The 26,390-nt window shown below is 42.2% G+C and overlaps 1 protein-coding gene across 16 annotated transcripts in view; it reads right to left on the bottom strand.

The window, feature by feature from the left end:
- EYA1 (EYA transcriptional coactivator and phosphatase 1) overlaps window positions 1–26,390 on the bottom strand; it is a 231,237-nt gene that overhangs the window by 89,560 nt on the left and 115,287 nt on the right. For 9 of the 16 annotated variants that reach the window (XM_073330859.1, XM_073330852.1, XM_073330861.1 and 6 more), the window contains 2 exons: window positions 24,512–24,574; window positions 3,239–3,316 (listed from right to left, as the gene is read on the bottom strand). The exons of 2 other annotated variants lie outside the window; for them this stretch is intronic. In XM_073330859.1, the coding sequence (XP_073186960.1) occupies window positions 3,239–3,316; window positions 24,512–24,574 (141 nt within the window). Of the gene's footprint in view, window positions 1–3,238; window positions 3,317–22,422; window positions 22,478–24,511; window positions 24,575–26,390 lie in introns of all 16 variants that reach the window. 5 more of the 16 variants (XM_073330862.1, XM_073330863.1, XM_073330864.1 and 2 more) reach the window with 2 other exon arrangements.

The raw sequence follows: 26,390 nt of genomic DNA, 5'->3' as shown, positions 1-26,390 counted from the left end.
AGGCTGGAAATTAGAAGAAAGTTTCTAACCATCAGAGGAGTGAGGTTCTGGAATAGCCTCCCGATAGCAATAGAGAGGGCAAGCAATCTAACTAGCTTTAAAACGGGACTGGATAAATTTATGAATGGGATTATATGACAAATTATAAAGATAGCAGAGGACTGGACTCAAGGATCCAGAAGGTTTCTGTTGGGTTCCCTGTGGGGTGTCACCTGGAACTGGGGTATCCCTGAACTCGCCTGACACACTAGCCTGGGCTCTCTTTACTCTGTACTGCCGTGACAAGCCCTCTCCAGCACACACACAGGTAGGGACACACCCAGCTACAGCTGCACACAGATGCTGAGATCAGTTCTGCATGGGAAGGCTCAGCTAAGGCACCTCCCAGTTGCTAAGGCACGCACTCCCCTCTGGAGTGCAAACCCAAAATTATACTGTGTTGCGCTACACAGGGAACTGTACAGCGTAAGCTCATGAAATTCACCCGCTCCCTCAGTGGAAGATATTCAACAGATTTCTGCCCCCAGTTATGATTTCCACCCACTGGTTTTAGACCAAAACAAGTTTATTAACTACAAAACATAGATGTTAAGTGATTATAAAGGATAGCAAACAGATCAAAGCAGATTACCTAGCAAATAAAACAAAAATGCTATTTAAGCTTAATATACTAAGGAAATTGGATATGAGTAGCAAATTCTCACTCTAATTGTTGGTTTAGGCAGTTTGGAAAGATTCTCAAGGGCAAGCTGCACTTGCTTGCAGCTTAAAACCCCAGGTTTCACAAGCTAGAAATCCTCTAGCCTGGGTTCAGCTCTTCTCCCCCAGCTCAGTCCTCATTTCTTAGGTGTTTCCAAGTGCCTCCTTTGGGTGGGGAACCAGTGAAGAACCACAATGATGTCACTCCCTTGCCTTAAATCACTTTTGCATATGATGGGAACCCTTTGTCTCACAGTTTGATTCCCACGCCTGGTCAGTGGAAAAACACTAGTATTCTATGATGGAGTCCAGTACCAGATGACTTGGTCACATGCCCCTGTAGGGACACAGCAGCCATGACTCGGAGGCTCTTTGTAACTCCTCAGGAAGGCTCCCCAGTGGGAGATTAGCATCTTCTAAGACCTACTGTTCTCCCTAATGGCCCTTCCCAGCCAACCATCTAGACTGATTGCATTCTGCTTAGTGAGTGTTCCCTGGGTGTAAACACGTTTGTAACTGATGCATAGACAATATTCCTAACTTCAGATACCAAAATGATACATGCATCCAAATAGGCTAATCATATTCAGTAAATCATAACCTTTTCCGCAATATCTCACAAGCCTTATCTTGCACAAAATACATCATGGTTATGCTATAATCATATCACAATAATGTCTCTATGAAGAATATGGGGCTTAATGTCACAGTTCCTTCCAGTTCTATGTCCCTATTATTTTTAGAGGTACCATGAAGAAAGCTGCCTTCTCTCTGATGACTATTTGGGTCCCACTTCTTCTCTACGCCCAAGATCTCTTTTTAGCCCCTCACAGGGAAAAGGTCAATTTCAGGTTGTGAGATCGCTATAAAATAACTTTCCTGGTATCAACCTACCAAAAAATTACTTGCCTATTGTCAGGCATCTGGAATCAAACAGAGCATGCGCAATGTACCATCTGATAGCATTTCCTAAAACAGTTAAGCTGGGCAGAATCTGATTTTGTCCCTGTGAAGCATACAGATTTGTTCTCAGTACTACAGAATTATTTCTGAGTGACCATTACCAAGAAAGATAGCAAATAATTTTTTTCCTGTTTTCCCTTATCGTTATCTCGTTTGTGTCAAGCCCAAAGTAAATACACCCCAGCTGTATAATCTATATGACACACACATATATATATATATTATGTATAACAAGAATCTCTATAAATAATTTACAGTCTAAGAGTGTTCTCACACACTGTGCTTTCAAATAGCTGTGAAAAAATTGAGACGTAAAATTAAGACAGTATCTTTCAGAGTAGTTAGTGTATTGGCATCCAAGGATTGTTAAAGTCAATTTGATGGGCTCAATATTTCCCTCATCCAAGCTCTGTTTTGTACAGCAGGGGCCATCATGGAACCAGTTATATCTACCCAATCTGGTGCAGACCCAGCATCTGGATTGTCTAGGATCTGCTGGAACTTACACCTACATACCTTATATCACTAGAGGTTCAACACAACAAGACTCTGTCACACCCCTCATCTTACCTCCAATATACCCCTCACATATACCCTACACTGAGAGAGTGGAGGTGTGGTCTAGTAGAGGAGTTGCCTCTGGTGAGTTTATGCCAGTTGGCAGTTACCCTCCACGAGGGAACTGTTTGCTGGCCAGCTACAGCCAGAATCTATCCTCTTTGCCTTGTATGAGAGGCTCAAAGAGGATGGAGTGTAATGTACAACCGATCCCTATTCTCTTAAGTTCAAAATTTTGAGTTTAGATCTCTGAATGTGCTTGAATATATTAGAAACAGTTGTTGGCCAATCTTTAGCATAATCAGCACACACATATGTGGCCTATATCAATCAAGACACATCAGCTGGTCAATTTTTAAAGTGAATCTCTAAAGTCAACATGAGTCTGCAAATAACACTCTCAAATAACACACTGCAAATAACATAGCTCTATTGCATCTCTCTGCAATCATGATTGTAACTTATGAGTTCAGAATTAGGTACAAATTCTGCATGACAAAAACAGTAATATAGAAATAACAGTGTTAATTCACACATTTTGGATTAATATGCACCCTTTCGCCACCTTTTAGAGACCTACTGGCACAAATGGCAAATGTAAATATCTGCACTTTTTGGGGAACAGCCAGAATTCAGAAGGCATCATAACGGTAAGCAAGCAAGGAGGACGATTTTAGACTTTCATCCCATTCACAACTAGAGCATGCAGATGTGGATCTGCTAGCCATCAGAAAACAAAAACAAAACAAAAAAACAGTTTGAGCCATAATACTGCCCCAATCCTGAGTGGAGCTCCCAGAGAAGTTATCCATGGATATCAATGAGTTGATCTCGCATTTCTTACTTATGGAAAATTCCCACTGACTTTTGCCTGAGTAAGATGTGTAAGATCAGGCCCGATAGAATGTGCGAGCTACAGACTGTATAAAACCTTTTATTTTTAACTTCTGCATACAGTATTTAGACTGTAAGAGGGGAAGAAAACAGTAAGTGAAAAATATCTTTATTTATTTCTTACCTGATCCTGAGAAATTGTCTAAAGACTCGTCTGCTGTAGTCGTAGCAATCTCACTGCTGCTCATTGGTTCTGTTTTAACTAGAAGTATAAATTATAAATAATCTAAATGCTCCTAATATTCATGCACACATACACATGCACACACATTATTCACAAAATACCACTAAAACACAATCTTCTAACAAATATTTGCTATCTGTATTTTTGTGTAAATATAAACACACACACACAAAGATCTGTTTCTGTCCCCAAGGAATAAAAGCCACTGTAACAAACTAGAAGATACTGTCATGGACAGATCAACCAATGAGTCCCCATGCCACTTTGTGCACTCCTATGATTCTTAATCCTTTAAAACCAACACATCTATAACAACAATCCTTTATAACCAACATATTCAGAGAGTCATTGTTTGTTGGTTGCAGAAGTAAGTTTTCAGAATGATCTGAATGAGGCAAAAATTGAAGCATTCTTTTAATGGACTTCTTCTAGGGTTGGTTGAAATTTTTTTGTCCAAAATATTTGTGACGGCAATTTGGGTTTTCAACCAAACAAAATTTTTCATGAAAAGTGTCTGCTTTCAGCTGAAAATTTCAGTATTTTGAAGAACTGAACACCTGACAAATTATCTTTTTTTCAGCCAAAATCCACACTATTTTCTGTATTCATTTTTTCCCTTGAAAAAAATCAGAATTTTCAATGGGAAATTTAGACAAACTTTTTCTTTAATTTTCACTGAAATTGTCCATGGAAAAAAACCCCTATTTTCCAACCAGCTCTAATTTCTTTCTCAAAGTAAAATTCAGCTCCGAAAAGTGATTGTCCGGCGATACCGAAAGAAGGATGGGAGACATTTGACATGGTTTTAATCAGGCCATAACTTTTTTATTAGATGTCTGGGTCTACACGGCAGATAAAAGTGTACAGTGCAGGTAATTCCATGTTCATTCAATAAGTATCCGAAGGGCTTTTGCCAGCCCCCCCCCCCTTTTTTTCATCCAGGTCCCCCAACCCACCCATTGCTGGGACCTTGCCATCCACCCCTCCCCCTCAGAGGAGGGTTAAGGTGGGCTGTAATAAAGGGAGTTTGGCTTCCTGCCGTACCATTCATAGGAGCCCCAATCACCCCGACCCATTCCGTTTCATTAACTAACATCTCCTTTTTAAATCCTTTACCAAGCCATTTATCTGGTCACTGTGTCCCTTCCCTATGGAGTACCTGCACTGGACATCCACCACAAGGAGGTGCCAGCAAATTGCTTGGCTGCCTCCTCCCCAAACCCAGTCGGGTTCCCAGATATCTTCCAATGCCCTCTTTTCAGAATTCTGCTCTGAAAAGTGACGGTATCAGAATGACTTCTTACTCAGCAACTCTGTCCATATTCAGCTATGTAGCTAGTTACTTTATTGACAGAAAAGTTATTACAACTTTTTACTCTGGTTTACATGGCAGAACCAACACAGATTTTTAAGAGCAAGAGAGCTAGACTCTCTTCTGGCTCATGCTTCAACAACAAAATTATTAGTTCTATTCTCAGTTATTCCAGTACATATATACACAGTACACTTACTTAGTGCCTAGATCCTCAAGTAGGACAAACAGGGCACAGATCTGACCCTAATTTAGCTTGGATGTAACTATGGGCAAAATGTAAAGGCAATGGCTTTGCACAAGAAATCATTAAGACAACATAAACTACCCTGCAATGCCATTTTATCATACCAGCCTTTCCACATACATCATGTTTTAAGCAACTAAATGCATATCTATAGCCTTGAATCCAGCTTGCAAATTATTTTGCCTGGGAATTGGAACTATCATTGACAGGAATCTACATGGACCTTGCAAAATGTGCAGGACTCTCCCCAGATATCTTTTTCTCTCTGTCCTTAGATCAAATCCCCTTGTGATGCCCTATCTCCCATTTCCCCAGCATGAGGAAAGTGGTATATGGCTCTGTGTGCGTGCATGTTAGCATGACTGTGTGAGGTAATATAATTTATTCAGGGGGAGTCATTAGATTGACAGAAGGGGGCCCCTGTCTTCCCCTAGCTCTCCGTGCATGCCTTTTCCCCTTTTACTTGACCTCAGCCAAAAGATCTATCCCTAACCCCTCAAATTTCTCCTCCTCCCTGGCTACTCTCTTTTCACCCCCATACAGGGCTCTTTGCCTGTAATCCCTACCTCATGGAGATCCAGATCAGGCCCAGGCAGGGTTTATAAACTCTAGTGCACTCATTGAGCTACTCCCACACTACTTCTAATAACTAATTCCACCAAAAAAAATCCCCATTAATAGAGAAAGGGAAGGGAAACAGAGGCAGAAAGAGCCCAATGACTAGCCCACGGTAACATAGCAGATCAAGGGCAGAACCAGGACTAGAACCCAGGTCTCCTGGTACACATTCCAGTCCAGCACCCTATACACTAGACCAGCTGCCTCTCTGCATAGTATGCATGTGTCCCTCTATAAACTGTGAATAAGTGTCACTCCACCCCCCCGCCCAACACTTTGTGACTCTTTCTAGTCCAATTTTCATAAGGCAGGTATTCTCATGGGAATGATGCTGTGGGATTTGTTCTCTGGTTAACAAATGGGATGGGGGGGAAAAGAAAGAAAAATAAAAGTAAAAATAAAAGAAAAAGCTGAACCTAGCTTGGGAGCTGCGATAGATGGAAGCTAATATACACTAGCACTGTTTCCCCCAAGCTTCTCTCTCCACTGTTCAGTATTGTGGAGCCCATTGTATGCCTCTTTTTGGCTTTTGTGGAATAGAATAACCTTCTTCCCAGAGATGCAGGGCCACTGCATTGCTGGCATCTGTAGCAATTCAGGTGCTCTCACGGTCCAGAGATCTAACATATCTTTTCTTCCAGGGAGCACCTTTTTTGGAGGAATATTAATTTTCTAACTGGAAGAAAATGCCATAGTTGAAATAAAAACCTGGTTCATATCTGCTGCTTACATTTCATCTGGATTTCATATTTTTGTTACAGAGCCATTAACGGAAAAATCTGATCAAAGTCTAGCTTCACCCTATATGACTTATCAGCAATATTTTACTGCAATAATTTTTAGAGCTGAAAACTTCTAAACTGTTTCTAAACCATATAATGCTTCCTAAAATAAAGAGGAAACAAATATATAAAATATACTGGGAGCTGCATGGTCATAGCAAGAAATGTAACACTAACCAGTGACTGACACAATTTAAATTTGACAGCATTTACCCCAAATTCCTCCACAATATATCGCATCTCAACTGTTATGTTTCTTGCATTAGAGTAAGAAAGTGAGGGTGCAACAGAGTTCCTGATCTGGATTCTCATTTGTAAGTGTAATTTACAAATAAGCTTTACTAGACCTTCATGATGAAGAATCATGACCCGCATAGAGCTTCATGCTGCAGTTAATCAGTAGTTTAATAATGATGTATAGGAACTGAAGAGCCTTCCTCCCATAAGCAGCCACAGTTGTATCAAAATGTCAGAAAGCAATTGCATACTTTGATCTGCCTGGGACCTAGCTCACGAAAGCTTATGCTCAAATAAATTGGTTAGTCTCTAAGGTGCCACAAGTCCTCCTTTTCTTTTTGGACACTCATAGTTTGTTACGCAAAGAAATGAATTCAGAAATGATAGCATAGCATTCTATCCCACAGAAATCACTTACAACCAGCCATGGATTCTGACTGCAGAGAGGGCTGTCCAACCCATCCAAAAGACAAACTGACCTCCTGAATGGTAAATGCTCCCCCCGAGGAGAGAAGCTAAAAGAGGGCAGTGAGAAGAGATGAGCTGGGAATAAAAACAAGAAGTGCAATCCTATCAGAACATCTTTTCACTGATCTATGTGTATCAAATGGATATGGAGCAGTCCAAAGAAGCAAAACTCTGGAAAGTCATGGTACATTGTTCTGTTCATAGCAAGTACAGTATCATCCTTCCTTACTGCATGTGCTGTTTTTTCCTGGTTGCCTAGTAAATGTTTCCTAAATGTGCTGCGGACTCTAGCTTCTCTACTTCTCTCCCCTACATTAAAGTATCTGCAAGCTGCTCTAAGCCTTCACAGTATGGCTCTGAGCTACTAATGGGACTGGTACCACACGATGCAGAACACATATTGCAAGTTTCCCTGGATAATTTTTAACAGTGTGTTCAATTGTGAGAGAGGGAAGAAAGAAGGACTGGCTGAAAGTTCCCACTGCTGCTGCTCAGTAGCTGAAACGGAATGTTAAGCTAGTAAATGGAGGTGGCACTATTATTAATTAAGAGATGTTCTGATTACTATCACTTGAATCCACTCCATCACGTAAGGTATGTCTACATTGCAATATAAGCCCAGGGTTCGAACTCAGGCTTCCGCCTAGCCCCCCTTCCGTCTACACACAAATTGCCCTAACCGAGGACTCAGACCCTGGGTCCCAGGACCCTTAGGGGATGGAGAGTCTGAGCCTCCATAAAGCTGGGAGCCAGGGTTCAAGCCCCACTGCAGTGTAGACAAAACCCCACTGGACTCATGCTCTGGGAGTCCGCCTAAAGTACCCCCAGTCCCATGGGCAGACTATCTTTGTGCTCTGGCCAGTCAAGTTTGGGGGACTGTCAAGTTTTCCCACGCTGTACCATGAACAAAGGACAGGAACAGCCACATTCTGGGAGGGAGCTAGGAAGTCTGGGATATGGGTGGTTGGACTCAAACCCGCATAATGCAGCATAGATGCTGGAACTCCCGGTTGGGACCCAGAGTTCAACAATTCCTAACCTGGGGTTACAAATGAGTGTAGATGCTCAAACCCTTGGTTAACAAACCCAGGGACTACTAAATCGAGTTCTAATAACTCTGAACTTATATCGCTTTCAATGGCACATCTTCAAGGTATTTTCAGAAGTGAAATATTATCCCTCCTTCTTCATAGAGAGCGCACGATTCATCACTGTGCTGCTGAGTTTCTATGCTGCTGAAACACCAGTGACACAAAGCTGCACTAAAACAGAAGTGAATCATGCCCAGGCTGTTCGTAGGAGTTCCAAGAATAGAACCCAGATGGGTTCTTTGCTGCAAAGATCCCTTGCTAAGGAATAGTATCATCATCATGCACAACTCATTTAGATTTGGTTTGCAAATCAAAGGAATCTGTACAATCTGTGCAAGTGGAATGTCTGTGCCAACTGCTCTTTTATATAATTGTTCCTTTCCCCATTATTTCTGACATTTTAATCAGATTTAAAAGGCAAAACAGAACCAAGAAAACAAAAAACAGACTATTAAGGCTAGCAGATAAAAGTTCAGAAAGCTGCATGAAACACACACATACACACGAAAATATAACAGGCAAAAACTGGAGTTAGCAAAGCTGTTGAGGCAGCATTAGATTCGTTGCATGTTGAGCTACTTTCGTTGAAGACTTGTTATTTAATATAAATTAAATGGATCCTATTTGTGAATAGCTATTTTAAAAGTTTATCTAGAATTACTCATATATTAGTTTTTGAACACCACTAAAGAAATTATCTATAAAACACAACCGACAAGCATTATCTGTCTCACCCGTCACACAATTCGCAAATGCACAAATATCACACAATAGAAGCTGCCAGGTAATAAGCACTTTTTGAAAGCCTATTTTTAACTATAGATTTGGGAAGCTGCTTTCAGGCTATTTTTAAAAATCTTGATAAAAAAATATAAAAATTAGCATTAATGCAACATTAAGATTGCAAATTCAAGCATGCTGAAGTCAGAGGTTCCAGAAGATAAGATTCCTACTGCAATATGAACTTGAATATGTCACACATCTTGTACACTTAATGGTGATTGTATTACTGTTAGTTAATTGCAAAGTAGTTTTAGCTGTCGGTCCTAGGATATTAGAAAGACAAGATGGGTGAGGTAATATCTTTTATTGGACCAACTTCTGCTGGTAAAAGAGACAAGCTTTTGAGCCACACAGTGGTCTTCTTCAGGTCTGGGAAAGGTACTTTGAGGGCTTGTCTACACTGCGACGTTGTCGACAAAACTTTTGTCTTTCACGGGTGCTTAAAAAAGCCCCCCTGAGAAAGACAAAAGTTTTGCCGATGCAAGTGGCAGTGTGACTGTGGCTTTGTCGGCAGGAGCACTCTACTGCCAACAAAGCTAATGCCGCTCACGGGACTGGAAGTATTTTGACGGCAAAAGTGCAGATAAAATACTGACAGAGAGCATTCACACATGCTGACTTTTAGCGATAAGGATGTGTTGACACAGCCTTGTCGCTAAAAGCTGCATAGTGTAGACAAGCCCTGAGAGTCACAGCTAAATGCAAAGTGGAATAGATTGTTTAGCATAAGTAGTTCGTGCATACTGCAAGGGTCCATTCAAGGGCCTGTTAACACTTCTGCAGTCATAGGACAAAAAGAGGGGGTTTCTGCTCCACCTTGTACTAGGCACAGTTTATACAACATGGATAGGTTAACAGAAGATGCCTTGGGTTGCCCTAGCAGTGGAAGGTCTTCACTTAAATTTGGCTCCAGCCAACATAAGTGCCTCTCTATGACAATTTAGGAACACCATCACCACAAGTGGCGTAGAGTAACGGTAGACGTAATTAGGTTGACACAGTGTTAGAGTAGACACTGTGTTGCTTACATTGAGTGTTACTGACTTTCTGGAGCTATCCCACAATGCCCCATACTGACAATACAATTGATACAAGTGAGGACATGCATCGCCAACACAAGGAGCCAACCGTGCACACATAAGCGATTTAATAACTTCAGTGGCTGTATGCCGATGTAAGTTAGGTTGACATAATTTTGGAGTGTAGACATGGCCTTAGTTGTGATGCTCGGAGTACCTTTTCCAGATCTGAAGAAAAGCTCTGTGTGGCACGAAAGCTTGTCTCTCTCACCAACAGAAGTTGGTCCAGTAAAAGAAGTAACTGAGAGACAAGATGGATGAGGTAATATAACATTTAAACAAGGGCAGAAAATGTCTATGAGATGTATTCAAAATGAGAGGTAGGCTCAGATATATATGAATTACTGCAGTAGCACAAACCTTAATTTCTGGAACTTCTCACTTATAAGTGCATGATTTCTCACCTTTGGTACTGAATTAATGCTACTTTTTTCATTTGAAAAGAACGGAACCTGTATCCCCGCCTTACCTATAATGTTCATTTTGAGTGAATCCTAAAATACACATACCCTACACTCATAAAAACATACAACAGCTACACCCTAAGACTTCAATCATGAAATAGATCCTGGCAGGCAGCTGTCTGCATCCATGTGGCACACAGAGCACCATTAAAATCATTCAGGCTCTATGCAGGCACAAGCATAGACTCAGACAAATCCAATTGCACGATCGGGGTCCAATTTTATCTTCTTTATTTGATCTCAAGGAAATATGCCAGGAAGCATTGCTACATTATACCTAGAACTAAAAATCAAACTTCTGAACAGCTTCAGCAAAATAAGCTTTCCTCTCTTAGGAAGTTCCAGGTGCCTTAAGGATGAAAGTGCCTCTTCTAATGATGAAATTTAATGAAAATATTAGAATTAATAAGCCTAGAAGTTAAAGAATCTTCTAAAGCACCAGCAAAAACTAAGAAAATATGTTTATTTTATATTTTCCCTTGGATTTCTTTGACATTCCAGTGCCAATTTCTGTAGTAAAGTTAGCATAACCGTCTACCTGTACCTACTTTTAAAATTATACTTGCAATATACATATTAAAAGAGCCTTCTGTTCTGCAGTTTCTACTATCTGGAATAACCTCTCTCTCTACCTCATCAACTCTCAATCCCATTCCAAATTTCATCTGAAAATATCTTTTCTTCTTTGCTTATATTTCTTAATTTCCTTCTTTCCTATATATTATTTGGCTCTGGTAATAGACTTCTGTAGGTATTAAAGTGTATACATTAACATTATACATATGTAGACAATTTTCACATATAAATCATCAGATTCCCAATATGCCACACTTATATCAGAAGTTAAAAGCTAAGCTAGTAGAGATACAGGCTTTCAGTGATGGAGCATTTTTCTGAAATATCATTTCATATATCTACCACTAATCAAACAACAACATTTGTTTAGTCCAACATCCAATTCAAGTCTAACATTCATTTGAAAATTCGGAGAACTTGGTCACTTATGGTAATTCAACATTCTGCCTGCCTGGTAGTCTCTAATCTGATGCGGTTTTATTTCCAAATTATCATCTAACTAGATTCCAAAACTTGTTTCCCATTAACTTTTGTGTAAATAGACAGATTCCCAAATGGCATTAATTTTGGCCCATGTCAAGAAAGATAGGTGTTCTCTTTTAGTTTCCTCGCAAAACACAATAGTGAAAATTCATCCTTGAAATCCATTACTTCTTTTTTATACTACTACTGACAGTGGGACTTTGGCTCCCAAGTGCATAAGGCCATGTCTACACTGCAGGAACTATGCCAGCATAGCTACTGTGCCGTAGCTTAATCAGCATAATCCCGCAGCCTACACGGATGGGTGTAGGAACACTAGCTCCCTGAGCGATGGTAACTGGGTCGACAGAAGCAGTTCTTCCACAGATCCACCTGTGCCTATACTGGGACTTAGGTCAGCATAGCTCCATCACTCAGGGGTATGGATTTTTCACATCCCTGAGCAATGTAGCTATGACAACCTCAATTTTAAGTATAAACTAGGCCTAAGTCACTTTTAAAAATGACATGTAGTCTTCTCAGTCTACTAGGGATTGCAATGCCGAGCACACCAATGCCTAAATACCTTTAAAAATCTGGGCCCAAGAGGCTGATTCTCATTTACACTGGCATTTTAACACTGCTCTGGCAGTGTAAAGTATGAATCGGGTGCAAATGTAAAGTAGCTTTAGTGAAAATGAGAATCAGCCCCCAATATTTTTTCTGATGCTTAAAAAGGAGCGGGCAAAAAATTTTCTTTTTAAAAAAGAATTATTAAAAGGATCAAGGAAATAGTTGCAACAGATGCTACATTTGTACCATCATTACCTGAGGCTTAGTGTTCACTGAAGTGAAAACTTACTGACCTTGGGTCTTGCATACACCTATATACATACGTAACTTTACCTGCTTGGGACCACTCACGGTGAGTAAAGTTAAGCATGTGTGTAGGTATAGGCAGGATCAGGAACCTTGCTGTCTTCTCAGGTGTCCTACAGCAGCTATAGTCTCAGCATAGAAAATCATGTTCATGTTAGGAAGTCACACGTAATCATATATAAGGCACTAATAAATAAATAAATAAAATACCACCACCTCCACCTAGCTCTGACTGCAGCAAAATTATTATTTTCCCACAGAGACAACAGTTGGCTGCATTCGTCTTCTCTTCTTCTGGACTGTATATAATACATTATAACAGACATACCCCCAAGCACGCAGCCATCTAGTACAAAAAATTCTTTAATATTAAAAAGTTATGGCATAGTCACTGTACCGTATGTCCAAAAGCAATATTTTAAATAAAAGCATGTAGGCAGTGATAAGTTACAATAACACCAACAGTTGTATTCATGAACCTATCCTCCATGAACTTATCTAATTCTTTTTTGAACACTTATTACTTTTGGCCTTTACAACATTCCATGACGAGTTCCACAGGGTGACTGTGTGTTGTGTGAAGAAGTACTTCCTTAGGTTTGTTTTAAACCTGCTACCTATTAATTAAGGCTGAAATGTTGATCACAACTTTGGACACTACTGTAACTTCTCTCTATTAACCAATATGATCAGGGACATGACCCCAAGCTCCAGGTGTCCCTAAGCCTCTGACTGCCAGAAGCTGGGATGGGACAACAGAGCATGGAGCACTCGATAATTGCCCTGTTCTGCTCATTCCCTCCAAAGCACGTGTCACTGGCCACAGTTGGAAGACAGGATACTGGACTAGATGGACAATTGGTCTGATCCAGCATAGCCGTTCTTATGTTCTTAATGATCATTTGAAAAGCATAGCTATAGAAACACCACATTAAGTTTTTTGGCTAAAAAGCAAAAGTCAAAGATGCAACAGTAGATATTGTTACAAAACCCCACCTCTTTCTTTAACAAAATGTGCATATTTTAAAATTCTGCAAAATTTGTCAATAAATAAATGTGGCTCCAGCATGGCAGTGGGAAGCACAGGCCACTGGCTGCATTAGGGTGGGAGATCACCTTGGCAGTGAGGCTGCACCCAACCCTAACACAGTGCAAGGGCTGGGCTTACCCTGCCCCTCTGCGCCAGGTGCACCAGGGTGGGTGGGCAGGCTCGGCCCAGCAGGATCCAAGTATGGAGGGGCTTAGTGTGGAGGGATCCAGGTGTAGGGTAATCTGAGTGCGGTCGGCTCAGTGGGAGATCTGGATGCACAGCGGCTCATTGTGGGGGTCCAGGTGCAGAGGCAATGGGACACTGCAGGGGATCCAGGTGAAGTGGTTGGGGCTCAACGGAGGGCGGGGAGGGGGGTTGGTTGTGGGGAGATGGGGCTCGGTGGGGAGGGGTCTGGTTGCTGGGGGAGTGGGCTTGATGGGGTGGGGGTCCAGGTGCAGCTGGCTGGGGCTCAGTGGGGTGGGGGTCTGCTTGTACGAGGCTCGTTGGGGGGGGGGGGGTTTCAGGCGTAGGGGAGTGAAGCTTGTGAGGGTGAAGTTGATGGGCCTGCTTAACAGGGAAGCCCCAGCTGCTGCTGAGGGGGAAGCCACATCCTGGGCGCTTGCTTCCCCCCACGATTCTCCTATCCCCTTTTCTTTCCCATCTCATTCCCCTTCCTCCACTGCTCCATGTCCCATCCCCCCCTCACTCCCACATTCCCCTTCCCTTGCCCTATTCCACCCCTTTCCTTCCCCACTGCCTCTTCCCCCATCCCCCTTAGAATCATAGAATATCAGGGTCGGAAGGGACCTCAGGAGGTCATCTAGTCCAACCCCCTGCTCAAAGCAGGACCAATCCCCAATTAAATCATCCCAGCCAGGGCTTTGTCAAGCCTGACCTTAAAAACTTCTAAGGAAGGAGATTCTACCACCTCCCTAGGTAACGTATTCCAGTGTTTCACCACCCTCCTAGTGAAAAAGTTTTTCCTAATATCCAACCTAAACCTCCCCCACTGTAACTTGAGACCATTACACCTTGTCCTGTCCTCTTCTACCACTGAGAATAGTCTAGAACCATCCTCTCTGGAACCACCTCTCAGGTAGTTGAAAGCAGCTATCAAATCCCCCCTCATTCTTCTCTTCTGCAGACTAAACAATCCCAATTCCCTCAGCCTCTCCTCATAAGTCATGTGTTCCAGACCCCTAATCATTTTTGTTGCCCTTCGCTGGACTCTCTCCAATTTATCCACATCCTTCTTGTAGTGTGGGGCCCAAAACTGGACACAGTACTCCAGATGAGGCCTCACCAATGTCGAATAGAGGGGGACGATCACGTCCCTTGATCTGCTCGCTATGCCCCTACTTATACATCCCAAAATGCCATTGGCCTTCTTGGCAACAAGGGCACATTGCTGACTCATATCCAGCTTCTCGTCCACTGTCACCCCTAGGTCCTTTTCCGCAGAACTGCTGCCTAGCCATTCGGTCCCTAGTCTGTAGCTGTGCATTGGGTTCTTCCGTCCTAAGTGCAGGACCCTGCACTTATCCTTATTGAACCTCATCAGATTTCTTTTGGTCCAATCCTCCAATTTGTCTAGGTCCCTCTGTATCCTATCCCTGCCCTCCAGCGTATCTACCACTCCTCCCAGTTCAGTATCATCCGCAAATTTGCTGAGAGTGCAATGCACACCATCCTCCAGATCATTTATGAAGATATTGAACAAAACCAGCCCCAGGACCGACCCCTGGGGCACTCCACTTGACACGGGCTGCCAACTAGACATGGAGCCATTGATCACTACCCGTTGAGCCCGACAATTTAGCCAACTTTCTACCCACCTTATAGTGCATTCATCCACCCCATACTTCTTTAACTTGCTGACAAGAATACTGTGGGAGACCGTGTCAAAAGCTTTGCTAAAGTCAAGAAACAATACATCCACTTCTTTCCCTTCATCCACAGAACCAGTTATCTCACCATAGAAGGCGATTAGATTAGTCAGGCATGACCTTCCCTTGGTGAATCCATGCTGACTGTTCCTGATCACTTTCCTCTCATGTAAGTGCTTCAGGATTGATTCTTTGAGGACCTGCTCCATGATTTTTCCGGGGACTGAGGTGAGGCTGACTGGCCTGTAGTTCCCAGGATCCTCCTTCTTCCCTTTTTTAAAGATGGGCACTACATTAGCCTTTTTCCAGTCATCCAGGACTTCCCCCGTTCGCCACGAGTTTTCAAAGATAATGGCCAATGGCTCTGCAATCACAGCCGCCAATTCCTTTAGCACTCTCGGATGCAACTCGTCCGGCCCCATGGACTTGTGCATGTCCAGCTTTTCTAAATAGTCCCTAACCACCTCTTTCTCCACAGAGGGCTGGCCATCTATTCCCCATGTTGTGATGCCCAGCGCAGCAGTCTGGGAGCTGACCTTGTAAGTGAAGACAGAGGCAAAAAAAGCATTGAGTACATTAGCTTTCTCCACATCCTCTGTCACTAGGTTGCCTCCCTCATTCATTAAGGGGTCCACACTTTCCTTGGCTTTCTTCTTGTTGCCAACATACCTGAAGAAACCCTTCTTGTTACTCTTGACATCTCTTGCTAGCTGCAGCTCCAGGTGCGATTTGGCCCTCCTGATTTCATTCCTACATGCCTGAGCAATATTTTTATACTCTTCCCTGGTCATATGTCCAACCTTCCACTTCTTGTAAGCTTCTTTTTTATGTTTAAGATCCGCTAGGATTTCACCGTTCAGCCAAGCTGGTCGCCTGCCATATTTACTATTCTTTCGACACATCGGGATGGTTTGTCCCTGTAACCTCAACAGGGATTCCTTGAAATACAGCCAGCTCTCCTGGACTCCTTTCCCCTTCATGTTAGTCCCCCAGGGGATCCTACCCATCTGTTCCCTGAGGGAGTCAAAGTCTGCTTTCCTGAAGTCCAGGGTCCGTATCCTGCTGCTTACCTTTCTTCCCTGTGTCAGGATCCTGAACTCAACCAACTCATGGTCACTGCCTCCCAGATTCCCATCCACTTTTGCTTCCCCCACTAATTCTTCCCGGTTTGTGAGCAGCAGGTCAAGAAAAGCTCCCCCCCTAGTTGGCTCCTCTAGCACTTGCACCAGGAAATTGTCTCCTACGCTTTCCAAAAACTTCCTGGATTGTCTATGCACCGCTGTATTGCTCTCCCAGCAGATATCAGGAAAATTAAAGTCACCCATGAGAACCAGGGTGTGCGATCTAGTAGCTTCTGCGAGCTGCCGGAAGAAAGCCTCATCCACCTCATCCCCCTGGTCCGGTGGTCTATAGCAGACTCCCACCACTACATCTAAACACACTTCTAAACTTAATCCAGAGACACTCAGGTTTTTCTGCAGTTTCGTACCGGAGCTCTGAGCAGTCATATTGCTCCCTTACATACAGTGCTACTCCCCCACCTTCTCTCATTCCCAGCCCCACTCCCTGTTGCACAGAAAACATGGAAGGGGAGCACAACTGGCATTAAGACCCAGGAGGCAACACTCAGCTGCAGAGTCAGTGGAGCAGCCGCAGCTGCCTTCAACTAGTTAGCTCTGCACCTGCAGAAGGGGGGGGCAGTGGCACGTAACCCGTGTGCCCCCTCCTGCCTCATCTCTGTTTGGGAGGGCAATCCCCTCCAAAGAACTGCATCCATGGTGGTCCCCCTTCTTCCCCCCACTCCACCCTGCAGCTTCCCTTCGCTTCCCTGGCGTTTTCTGAAGGGAAGCACAGGAATTTGGGGGCGGGGGGGGAGGGGGGACTTTTTCTGCAGGCGTGCAGTCCTGCAGAACTCCCCCAGGAATAATTTTTAAGTGTTGGGTTGATCCAAGGAACCCGTTGTTCACCAAAAGTCACCATGTGCCAGCTTTATTGAGCTTGAACCCCTAATGCTTGCCTGACAGCCAAAACTGCCTTTTGAGCTCAGCACATCAACAAGGCGCCTATCCTGCTTTAGGGCACAGCGGTTACTAGAATTAAGTTGACCCTCACCTAGTGCATCTCTCCACCAATGCAGGAATGTTACTTGAGATTTTTCTGGTCTAGTTTTCAAAACCCAAGCAATGGGACTTCCACAACTAATCAATTCCACCATCAAGAAGTTTCTGCTAACATTTGAACATGCAGCTTTGGCTTTTCTACTACTGGCCACCTTAATCTGACTCAGATTGACCCATTTATCATTGCTCCAGAGCTGAAATATTCTCCTTGCTGGTGGTTAGAAAATTAGCGTTATCTGTTGGGGTGCTTCTATGTTAATCTCTCCTTCATTCAGACAGTAGAACTGAGATGATTTTTGGGATGGAGATCCCACTTAATTTTTTTCTAACTAAACCCACCATAGGTAATCTGGCTGTGGAGATCTTCCTGAGCATGGACAATGGCTTGTGTGTTACTCTTGTTAGTCTGTGACTAAACTGTCTCTGTTCTTTAACTTCTGTAAATAGTGCTTAGATGTTAATGCAATTGGCACCTGATGTCACAAGACCAACAGCCAATGGCAGAGAATCAGCCAGCTAGAAGTCAGAGAGGTTTGACCTTCAAAGCAGAATCTGAAGTTCTAGGCAGTGAGTATCCAACCAGTGCCTCCTAATCAAACAAGAAGGTACATATAGTTTCTTCTAGTTTCCAGGACTCATTGGGATTGGAATCAGATACTCCCTTACTCTTTGAGGCATACATCTTTTCTCTCTCCCCATGATAAGCAAAGCTTTTCAGAAAATTGCAGCATCCAAACTGCATTCAATACAAATTGATAGCTTCAAACCATTCTAGGAGGCATTACTTGCTGAAGCCGCTAAATCTCTCTCTACATCACCCTCTTCTGCTGCTAAAGCAGGAACTTCTAACCTAGAGCCCAATATATTAAGGATCATCCTGATTACCAGTGTCTATTTCCTGGACCTTGAGCAGCCCCACACAGAAGGAAGTTGATATCCATGCTGTTTCATGTGCTTAACAGATCTCCATCTTTCACTATGGAATGGTGGTACCTGCTCCATACTTATGGTTGAAGCCACTTCCCATTGTAAGTCTGATTTTAAACATCCCTACTCTCCACTAAAATTCCCTGAAAAACCTCTAATCTCCCTGAAATGTCACATGCTACAGGCAAGAGATTTACTGGGAAGTTTAGAAACAGGAGTTTTTATTGAAGTTAGAGTATTTCAGAAATGCCACTTTCATCCACTTTACATTTTCCATAACTTTTTTTTTTATCATAATCTTTCACTGAAATGGCTTGGCCTAGAAACTCCAACTTTGTTATGCTATTGGCCTATGTTTAAATGAAGTGCCTTTTTATGTTTGAAGGAGGGTTTGGAGGAATTACAAAGATCCTGTTTTCACATATATACAGAGAATTGTTTAAAATATAATATTAAATATGTTTATATTTAAAAACCATGTCTAAACTGTCCTGTTCCTGATTAAACTTTGCTATAGGACGTGCTGGGCTGAGCCACAAGTGTGTGTGTGTGTGGGGGGGGAGAGGCTGGAGAGCTGGGAAATATACTGGGACAGGAGGCCAGGCAGGCTAAGAGGAGGTGCAGAGTTGGATTGGGAGGTAAGGGTCTGGGGTCATATGGAGGAGTGACACAGAGCAGTGCTACCTGGCCTCAGAATGGAGGGCGAGCTCTTGGGGAGGTAGAAGAACAAGAGCATGGATGGGATAGGAGACTGGCAGGTGATGGAAGCAGGAAAAGAGGAGGGGCATGGAAGGAGGCAGACAGCTAGGGAGGGATGGCCAGATTAAGCTGCCCAGAGCCTTAGGAACACTGTGACAGGAGGCCTCCTTGGAGTGGTTATGGCAGGGGCAGCTCTACCTTCCCTCCAAGAGAAGCAGGGGCAGTTGCATGCATCTGCCTTATTCCTCCCAGATGTGGTAGCTGGAGGGGGGGCCCAGTGCACACCCCCGCAGCCAGGGTGTATTTGCCTGGGTAGCTGGACTGGGCCCACTATAATTTTCTTCTCCTGTCACATACAAGGTCCTCTGCTGGGGTGGAGCCCCAAGGGCAGTGGGTCTTGGAATTCACACCCCATTAAGATGCATGGGTAGTTCTCCTTCTCAGAGCTATTGTTTTAGGCTATATTACTCCTGAGGGCATTCTCTGCCAAAAACATTAAAAATCTGCACACTATATTTTAAAATTCTGCAAATTTTATTTGTCAAATAAATGTGGAGGCTCCAGCATGGCATTGGGGAGCATAGGCCACTGGCTGCACAGAGGTGGGAGATCACTGTGCAGCTCCTCCCACCCCAGGACACAGATTCAATGGTGAGGCTGTTCCTAACCCTGACACAGCGCAAGGACTAGGCCTGCCCTAAAAGCACCCCCCCTCTTTGGCAGGTGCACCAGGTGGGGGCAGGCAGGCTCAGAAAGGCAGGATCCAAGTGTGGAGGGGCTTAGAGTGGGGGGATCCACATGTGGGTTGAGAGGGTTCTGTGTGGGGCAATCTGGGTGTGGGTGGTTCAATGGGGGATCCGGGTGTGGGAGGGATCTGGATGTACAGGGGCTTACTGGGGTTTTTGGGTGCAACGGTAATGGGACTCTGCAGGGGGGTCCAGGTGAAGGTGGTTGGGGCTCAGCAGGGGGGATCTGGATGTGGAGGGGATCGAGCTTGTCAGGGTGGTCTGGGTGCGGAGGGTTCAGTGAGGGGGTCCAGATGCTAGGGGAGGGGATCTCCGCGGGGTGGGAATCCAGGTGCAGCTGATTGGGGCTCGGTGGGATGGGGATCTGGGTGGCTCGTAGGGGTGGTCCGGGGGAGTGGGGCTCATCGGGGGCAGGATCAGTGGGAAAGTCTGGGTATGAGGGGGTCTGGATGCACAGGGGTTGGGTGAATGGGGGAGCAGCTCCCTGTACAGGGATCCTTTCCAATGCAGCTGAGGAGCAATGGGTGAAGGAAGCAGGGTTGGGGGAGAGGGTTTGCAGAGCTTCCTGCAGCTGGGGGAGTAATCTCAGGGTGGGTCTGACCCAGCCCCAGATGCCGTGCAGGGGAAGAGGAAGTCCTGTTCTCCCCAGCCCAGCCAGAACTAGCAGCTGAGCATGGCACAGGGTAGAGAGCTAGATCTTTTCCAGTCTCATCCCCTGCCCCACAGTGATTTACCTCTCTGCTGGCTGCCCTGGGCACCTGAAACATACTGCTGGGGAGGGTCACATGACCACTCTTGTGGCCTCCCTTTGCTTCCCCATCAGAAAGTTGTTTTTCTGCAGGGAAGCAAAGAAATCTGCGGGGGACATAAATTCTGCACATGTGCAGTGGTGCAGAATTCCCACAGAAGCACTATATGTGCACAGGCGGATGTCTTTGAATCAGTTAGATTTGTTTAACCTTTACAAGCTTTTTTCACAATCATGAGATCTAGAAATTCAAAATACTCAAGTGGTAGAAGCTGGAAATGAACAAAAAATGGAACCAGACACTCCCCCACGGCCAAAGAATTCTTCATCATTGACCATTCATCTCTCTGACTATCATCATCCACTAAACCTTAATTTTGCTCCCTATAATATAGAAGATTATGTATAATGGTTAACATACCAAATTACTAAAATTTAAAAAATCCTACTTCCTATTAAAGGGATCCATTTCCTAAATATTATAAAATTAGACTACAACATTAGCCACTGCAAAAAAGCTGCGCTAGATGCTATATTATTAAAAACACAAACCCACAAGCTCAACATATTGTATGCTAATAGAAACCTGCTCCACCATATGCTCAGCATATTTCATAATACAAAACAAATCAATTATTCCATTTCTGTAGATTAAAATATTCCTCTACTCCACCAACACATCACACTGACACCTTACAGAGCTACACATTTAACTAATAATATATAATATCACCAGTATGCATCCAAACATATATTTCTATTACAGAACAAAACAAAGAGGTAAACTAAAGGCTGACTGGACAGTGTAAGTCAGGTGGAGTAATAAGTGAATAAAGAAGAATTATGAGAGTGGGAAGCGTCTAGATCTCTTAACTATTTATTTCCAGACTAAGTGTTTTTGTTTTTAAGTTAGAGAATATTTGTAAAGAAAATGTAATACTTTCGTGTGATGAAACATGCATTTAAATGTAATCCTTTTTAATACAGACTTTTGCTTGTATGCGTGTTACAGAGTCTGGAGAACATGCACCATAGTTAACAATCTTGCCTTCCCTCAGTATGAGCTGGTTAAAGCAAGAAAGTCAACTTCCATAGTGCCCAGGAAGTAGCTATGGGATCTTGAAATATAAGGTACAGCTCTCCTCTGCAAATTGCCATCCAGAAGGGATAAGTTTTTATTATTATTATTATTTTAAATATACAACCAGTCTAATATCTAGCATCTTGCACCCTATGGTATTTTAAAGATCATGCCAAACAGCCCCAGTGCTTTCTTTTGAATCCGTGAAGGAGGATTCAGATTCAACAGCCTTAACACTACCTAATGGTTATCTGCCTGGCCAGGACAGTGGGGAGCTTTTATTGCCTTTGTGGAGGCATCTCATCCTGGTTCTCCTTCAAGTCAGATACTTTACAGATTAAGGCTGAGATTTTCAAAGCCACCTAAAGGGATTTTGACATCCAATTGCCTTTGAAATTAAATGTGCCACTAGAAATCTTTGAAAATCTCAACCTAATTTTTTGTTATCTGTTTCCCCCATCTATCTGGGACTAGAAATCTCTCTTCCCTCCTATCTGGCCCCTCAAAATGAGACAGAAGCACCTCTAGGACTCTCAACATGAAGAGAATGCTGTAAATTAGAAAAAACAGATCCCCTGTTTATTTTTGGTGGGTTTAATACTGCATAAAGACACTTTAAGTGGGCAGAGGTTCCAGTTTCTGCCTAGGTTAATTCCCTGAGAGTCATTTCTAATTCTTAGTTTAGAAGTGATTATCCCTTGGTAGAATTAGGAATCTAACGTAGCAGCCACTTGTGGAAGCTCCTTCAGAAGGTGGCTTCTGTGCAGGACAGCTTGCTAAACTAAGCCTTTTCTCTGTACCCACCCCCTGCATTAAGAAGCTGGACACTTGCTGAAAATGCCACTGGCTGGCTGGCAAAAAGTAAAGTTGAAGAATGGTAATCTCTTACCTGCTAATTTGAAATTTCCCAGTCCCTTTGTGTCAGTCCTGACATGGCAGCCCTTCTGTGAGAGGAAAAATAGCGAAGGGGCTAGAGCAGTAACAGCAGTGGACCCAAATTAAATTCCCTGATCTGCCACAGACTTCCTGTGTGACCTTGATCAAATCATTTAGTCACTCCGTACCTCAGTTAAATGGTGATAATAGTACTTCCCCACCTCACAAGGGTGTGGTAAAGATCATTACATTAAGAGATTGTGAGGCACTCAGATACTACAGTAATGGGATAAAGTACAAATATTACAGATATCCTCTCCTGTTTTGGTATCTGAGATTACTTTTTCCTAAACATTTTCAAACAAACCTTTTAGTGTTACTTTCAAATTTATTGCTTGGGAAGTCTCCAACTAAGCAGGATCAGCCAGACAGCCAGCCCCTTTTATAAAAGAAGTATATAACAAGATCTCTCCTTTTCCCTGTTCCCTCTCCATCTGCTGGTAGGAGGATTTACACTCTGGGCTGGCATATTAGGATAGGAGAAACCAAATGAACCAGTAAGAAATTACTGTATTATTACTGGCTTTTCCTAAAATGATGAACAAATTTTATTTCCTCTTCACCACACACCAACACAGGCCGTAATGACGGTCTCATGATCTGACATGAATTTAAATGAATATTGCTTTGATTTATGGAAACTGCCATAATTTAAGAGATCTCATAGAGAAATTGGCATCTGAAGCAAGAATAAGTCAGACTTATCAAAATTCCTTTGAAATTATTTTGGATGGGTAGAAAAATTTACCCAACCTATTCAGAACAGGTAAATGGCTACTAAAGTGGAATTTCTGCACTGGCAACCATGGTTACAAGATGTTCATAATTGCTTATGACTGTGCGGCGCACCTTTGTACCAGGGCACATTTTGCATTGCAACAAAGGTGGGTGCCATACCAAGTGTCATTAAGCAAGCTAAAGGGTGTATTATCAAACCAGTATGCAAGGATTAAACTGTATGATTCAATCACACAACTAAATCCCCATTCAGTGCTTTGAAAGCTTACTACTAAGTGTGAAGCTAAAAATATGAGCTAATAACAGTCATCTATCTAGCAACCACATCCTCTTGTAGTACAACATCAAAAAGAGGCATGTCTGAAAACGTGTATGAGAGGAATTAAAAAACATGTGTTTGAAACAGGGCCATTTCACTTTGGGACAGATTTTTTCCCCCTAATTTACAGAACACATTTTGCACTCTGGGGTATGGAATTCTGCCCAACTCACACCCATAGCGAAATGAAACTTAACGTATCTTTATAACAAACTTATAACATGCAAAAATGCACACACCTGAGGCCATGATTCTCATTTACATTACGGCCCCTTTAAAGTAGCAGAGTGATGTAAAGGGGTCCTTTGTTTAAATGAGAATGAGGCCCACAGTCATCTTGAACAGTCAGTTTTGCATATTACATTTAACACGTGAATGTTCAGCAACACATATCCAGTCCACATGCAACAAACAAGCAAACCACACATTTGTCATACTGTAGCATTTTAAGGGAAATATTTGGCAGCCATATACAATGTATATCCCTAGAATCTGTAATTTCATTTTAAGCCAGGTCCTACTTCAGCAGAGTGTGCAAGAAAATATAATTTTAGTTTATGCTTAATTTAAAAACAAACAAAAGCTACATTAATCTTGTTTTTCTAAAGCTTGATCATCAGTTAAAAAAAAAAGTTTTCCCCAGAGCAAGAAATATACACTGGCAGATTCAGGGGAAAATTCTGCCCTTGGACTCTTATGCTACTCCCACTAAATTCAGTTGGAATTATTTCTGTATTTGAGAACAGAATTTGACCCTAAGTGCATATCTGATTCTAGAATGAATTATCTGATATTTCTTTCACAGACTTAAATTAATTATTTGTCACTGAGGGTAACCACAATTGTACGAATTACTACTGCAGCTTTTATTAACTTAAACTTAGACTGGAAACAGTGGGCATGAGATACTTTTCAGAAATTTTTTTTTACATCATCTTAAAATGCATGTTAACATTTTTGCTGTGTTCACCATGGCTACACAAACCTGCAGTGGTCTGTGTACTAGTACTTAGCAACCAGTCTGCAGTGATGAGCAGAGTCATGTCACCTGAAGGGAAATTGCAAACAAAAGAAAACTGTTGGGCTTCATCTCAGTTTGTAAAGTTTCTTTGAAAGGCTACATTTTTCTTGGTAGAATTTAACCTAAATGAACTTACACATTCTGAAGTCAGAAATGAACTATGTTAAAAACAAATTACAGTGGTTTAGTTTTATATTTCTCAATAAAACTCAACATTGCACTCACTGAAATACAGACATTATTTGCAAATGTATTTGTTGAATGGTATTTGGCTGAAGTTGGGGCACAAGTGGAAACTATACAAATAACTCATTCCTTAAAAACAAAACATTTAGGGCCCTTGGTTCCCTTTGCTCCGTGTGTGCGCACACCTCCGATTTAGGTCAATAAGGAGTTCTGTGGCCAGGTCAAGGGAAGGGTCTTGTGGTTCAAGGAAACACGCTCAACTTCTGTGTTGCTGAAGTGCCTCCAGATTGAACAGAAGGGCCAAAAACTGGGAACATTTATAATAAAGCACTTAGTGATCATCAGGGCTTTGAACTCACACTAGTAATAGCTATGTGTTGGTTTAATGAAATTAAGCTGTGGGTGAAATTTTCAAAACTGCGTAAGTTCCACTTTCAGAAGTCACTTAGGAACCTAAGACCCACTAAAAGTCAATGGAATTTAGGCTCTCAGGTGCCCAAGTAACTTTTGAAAATGGGACGTTTATCCTGTCCCGAAAGTACATCTGATAACATATAAATGACAGAAGAGTCTTTTGTGGGCATGGAATATTTAATTTTTTCTACTTTAATTAAAATAATGGGAAAACCACAATCATACATAAGTCTTTATTTAAAAACAAAAACAAACAAAAAGAACCCCAGAGGTTAATACTATAGGCTATTAGAATTAAAAATGGCTTAAAGTTTAATCTTACAAAACTTATTTTGTAGCAATAGCATAAAGTAAATTATACACAAACTCCAGCACAACTGACTGTCAGCTTTTGATAAGCCATCCCAAACAACAGTCGACTCCAATTAGAGTGGATAACAGAGATGTCTACGGAGCTCAGGGGAGACAACATTTATCTGATTGACAGATGTCTTTCCTGGAAGAACGCAATGCATACTGTATCTAAAACAGTTTGGCTCATTATTTATATGTTGGCTTTTAACACACAGTACGTCTTTACTACATGTAATACTCAAATGTATGCTATAAAAATCTGTTTTATAAAAAAATGTGATTCTAAGTTTCAGATTTGTGAATACATTAGAAACTCATGATCTTTTATTTTCTTTTGCTGCAGGGTTGTAGTAAAGACTGCTTTCCACAATTACCTGAAAGGACTACATTTTTACAGAGGCATTATTTGTAGGGGAGATGTGTTGAGGTATTCTTCGTATTATACTGAGAACAAATATAGCCAGTTGATAAGTCAATTGCATTTTGTTTCTGCTATTTCTCCTCTTCTCATCAAAACATGAAAAATATGTATCATATTTTACCTTCACTGAATTATTATAACTATTTGAATTTTGGACAATCCATCATAAGAGCAGAAGCTGAATACAGCCTATCAAATTATCTTTAGGAAATATCAACACATAATTTTTAAGGACAGCTTTGTATTTGCCTACATGGCAAAGCTTTCATAAACTTAGTAATTTACACAAAATGCAAATCCAAAATTAAAATAGAGAAATGGCAATGCTTGCTTATAATATACCTTTTATAGAAACTAACTGTAGATATTTCCTGTTCTTCTCAACACTAAAATGCAAAATTATTTTGTTGATGGATTTCAACTATTTTAAGCAACATAATACCACTCAAATGCATTGAAAATATGTAA

The sequence above is a fragment of the Lepidochelys kempii genome, chromosome 2 (genome assembly GCF_965140265.1).
Source record: "Lepidochelys kempii isolate rLepKem1 chromosome 2, rLepKem1.hap2, whole genome shotgun sequence".
Classification (NCBI taxonomy): domain Eukaryota; kingdom Metazoa; phylum Chordata; order Testudines; family Cheloniidae; genus Lepidochelys; species Lepidochelys kempii.
This window is presented reverse-complemented; position numbering and strand designations above follow the sequence as displayed.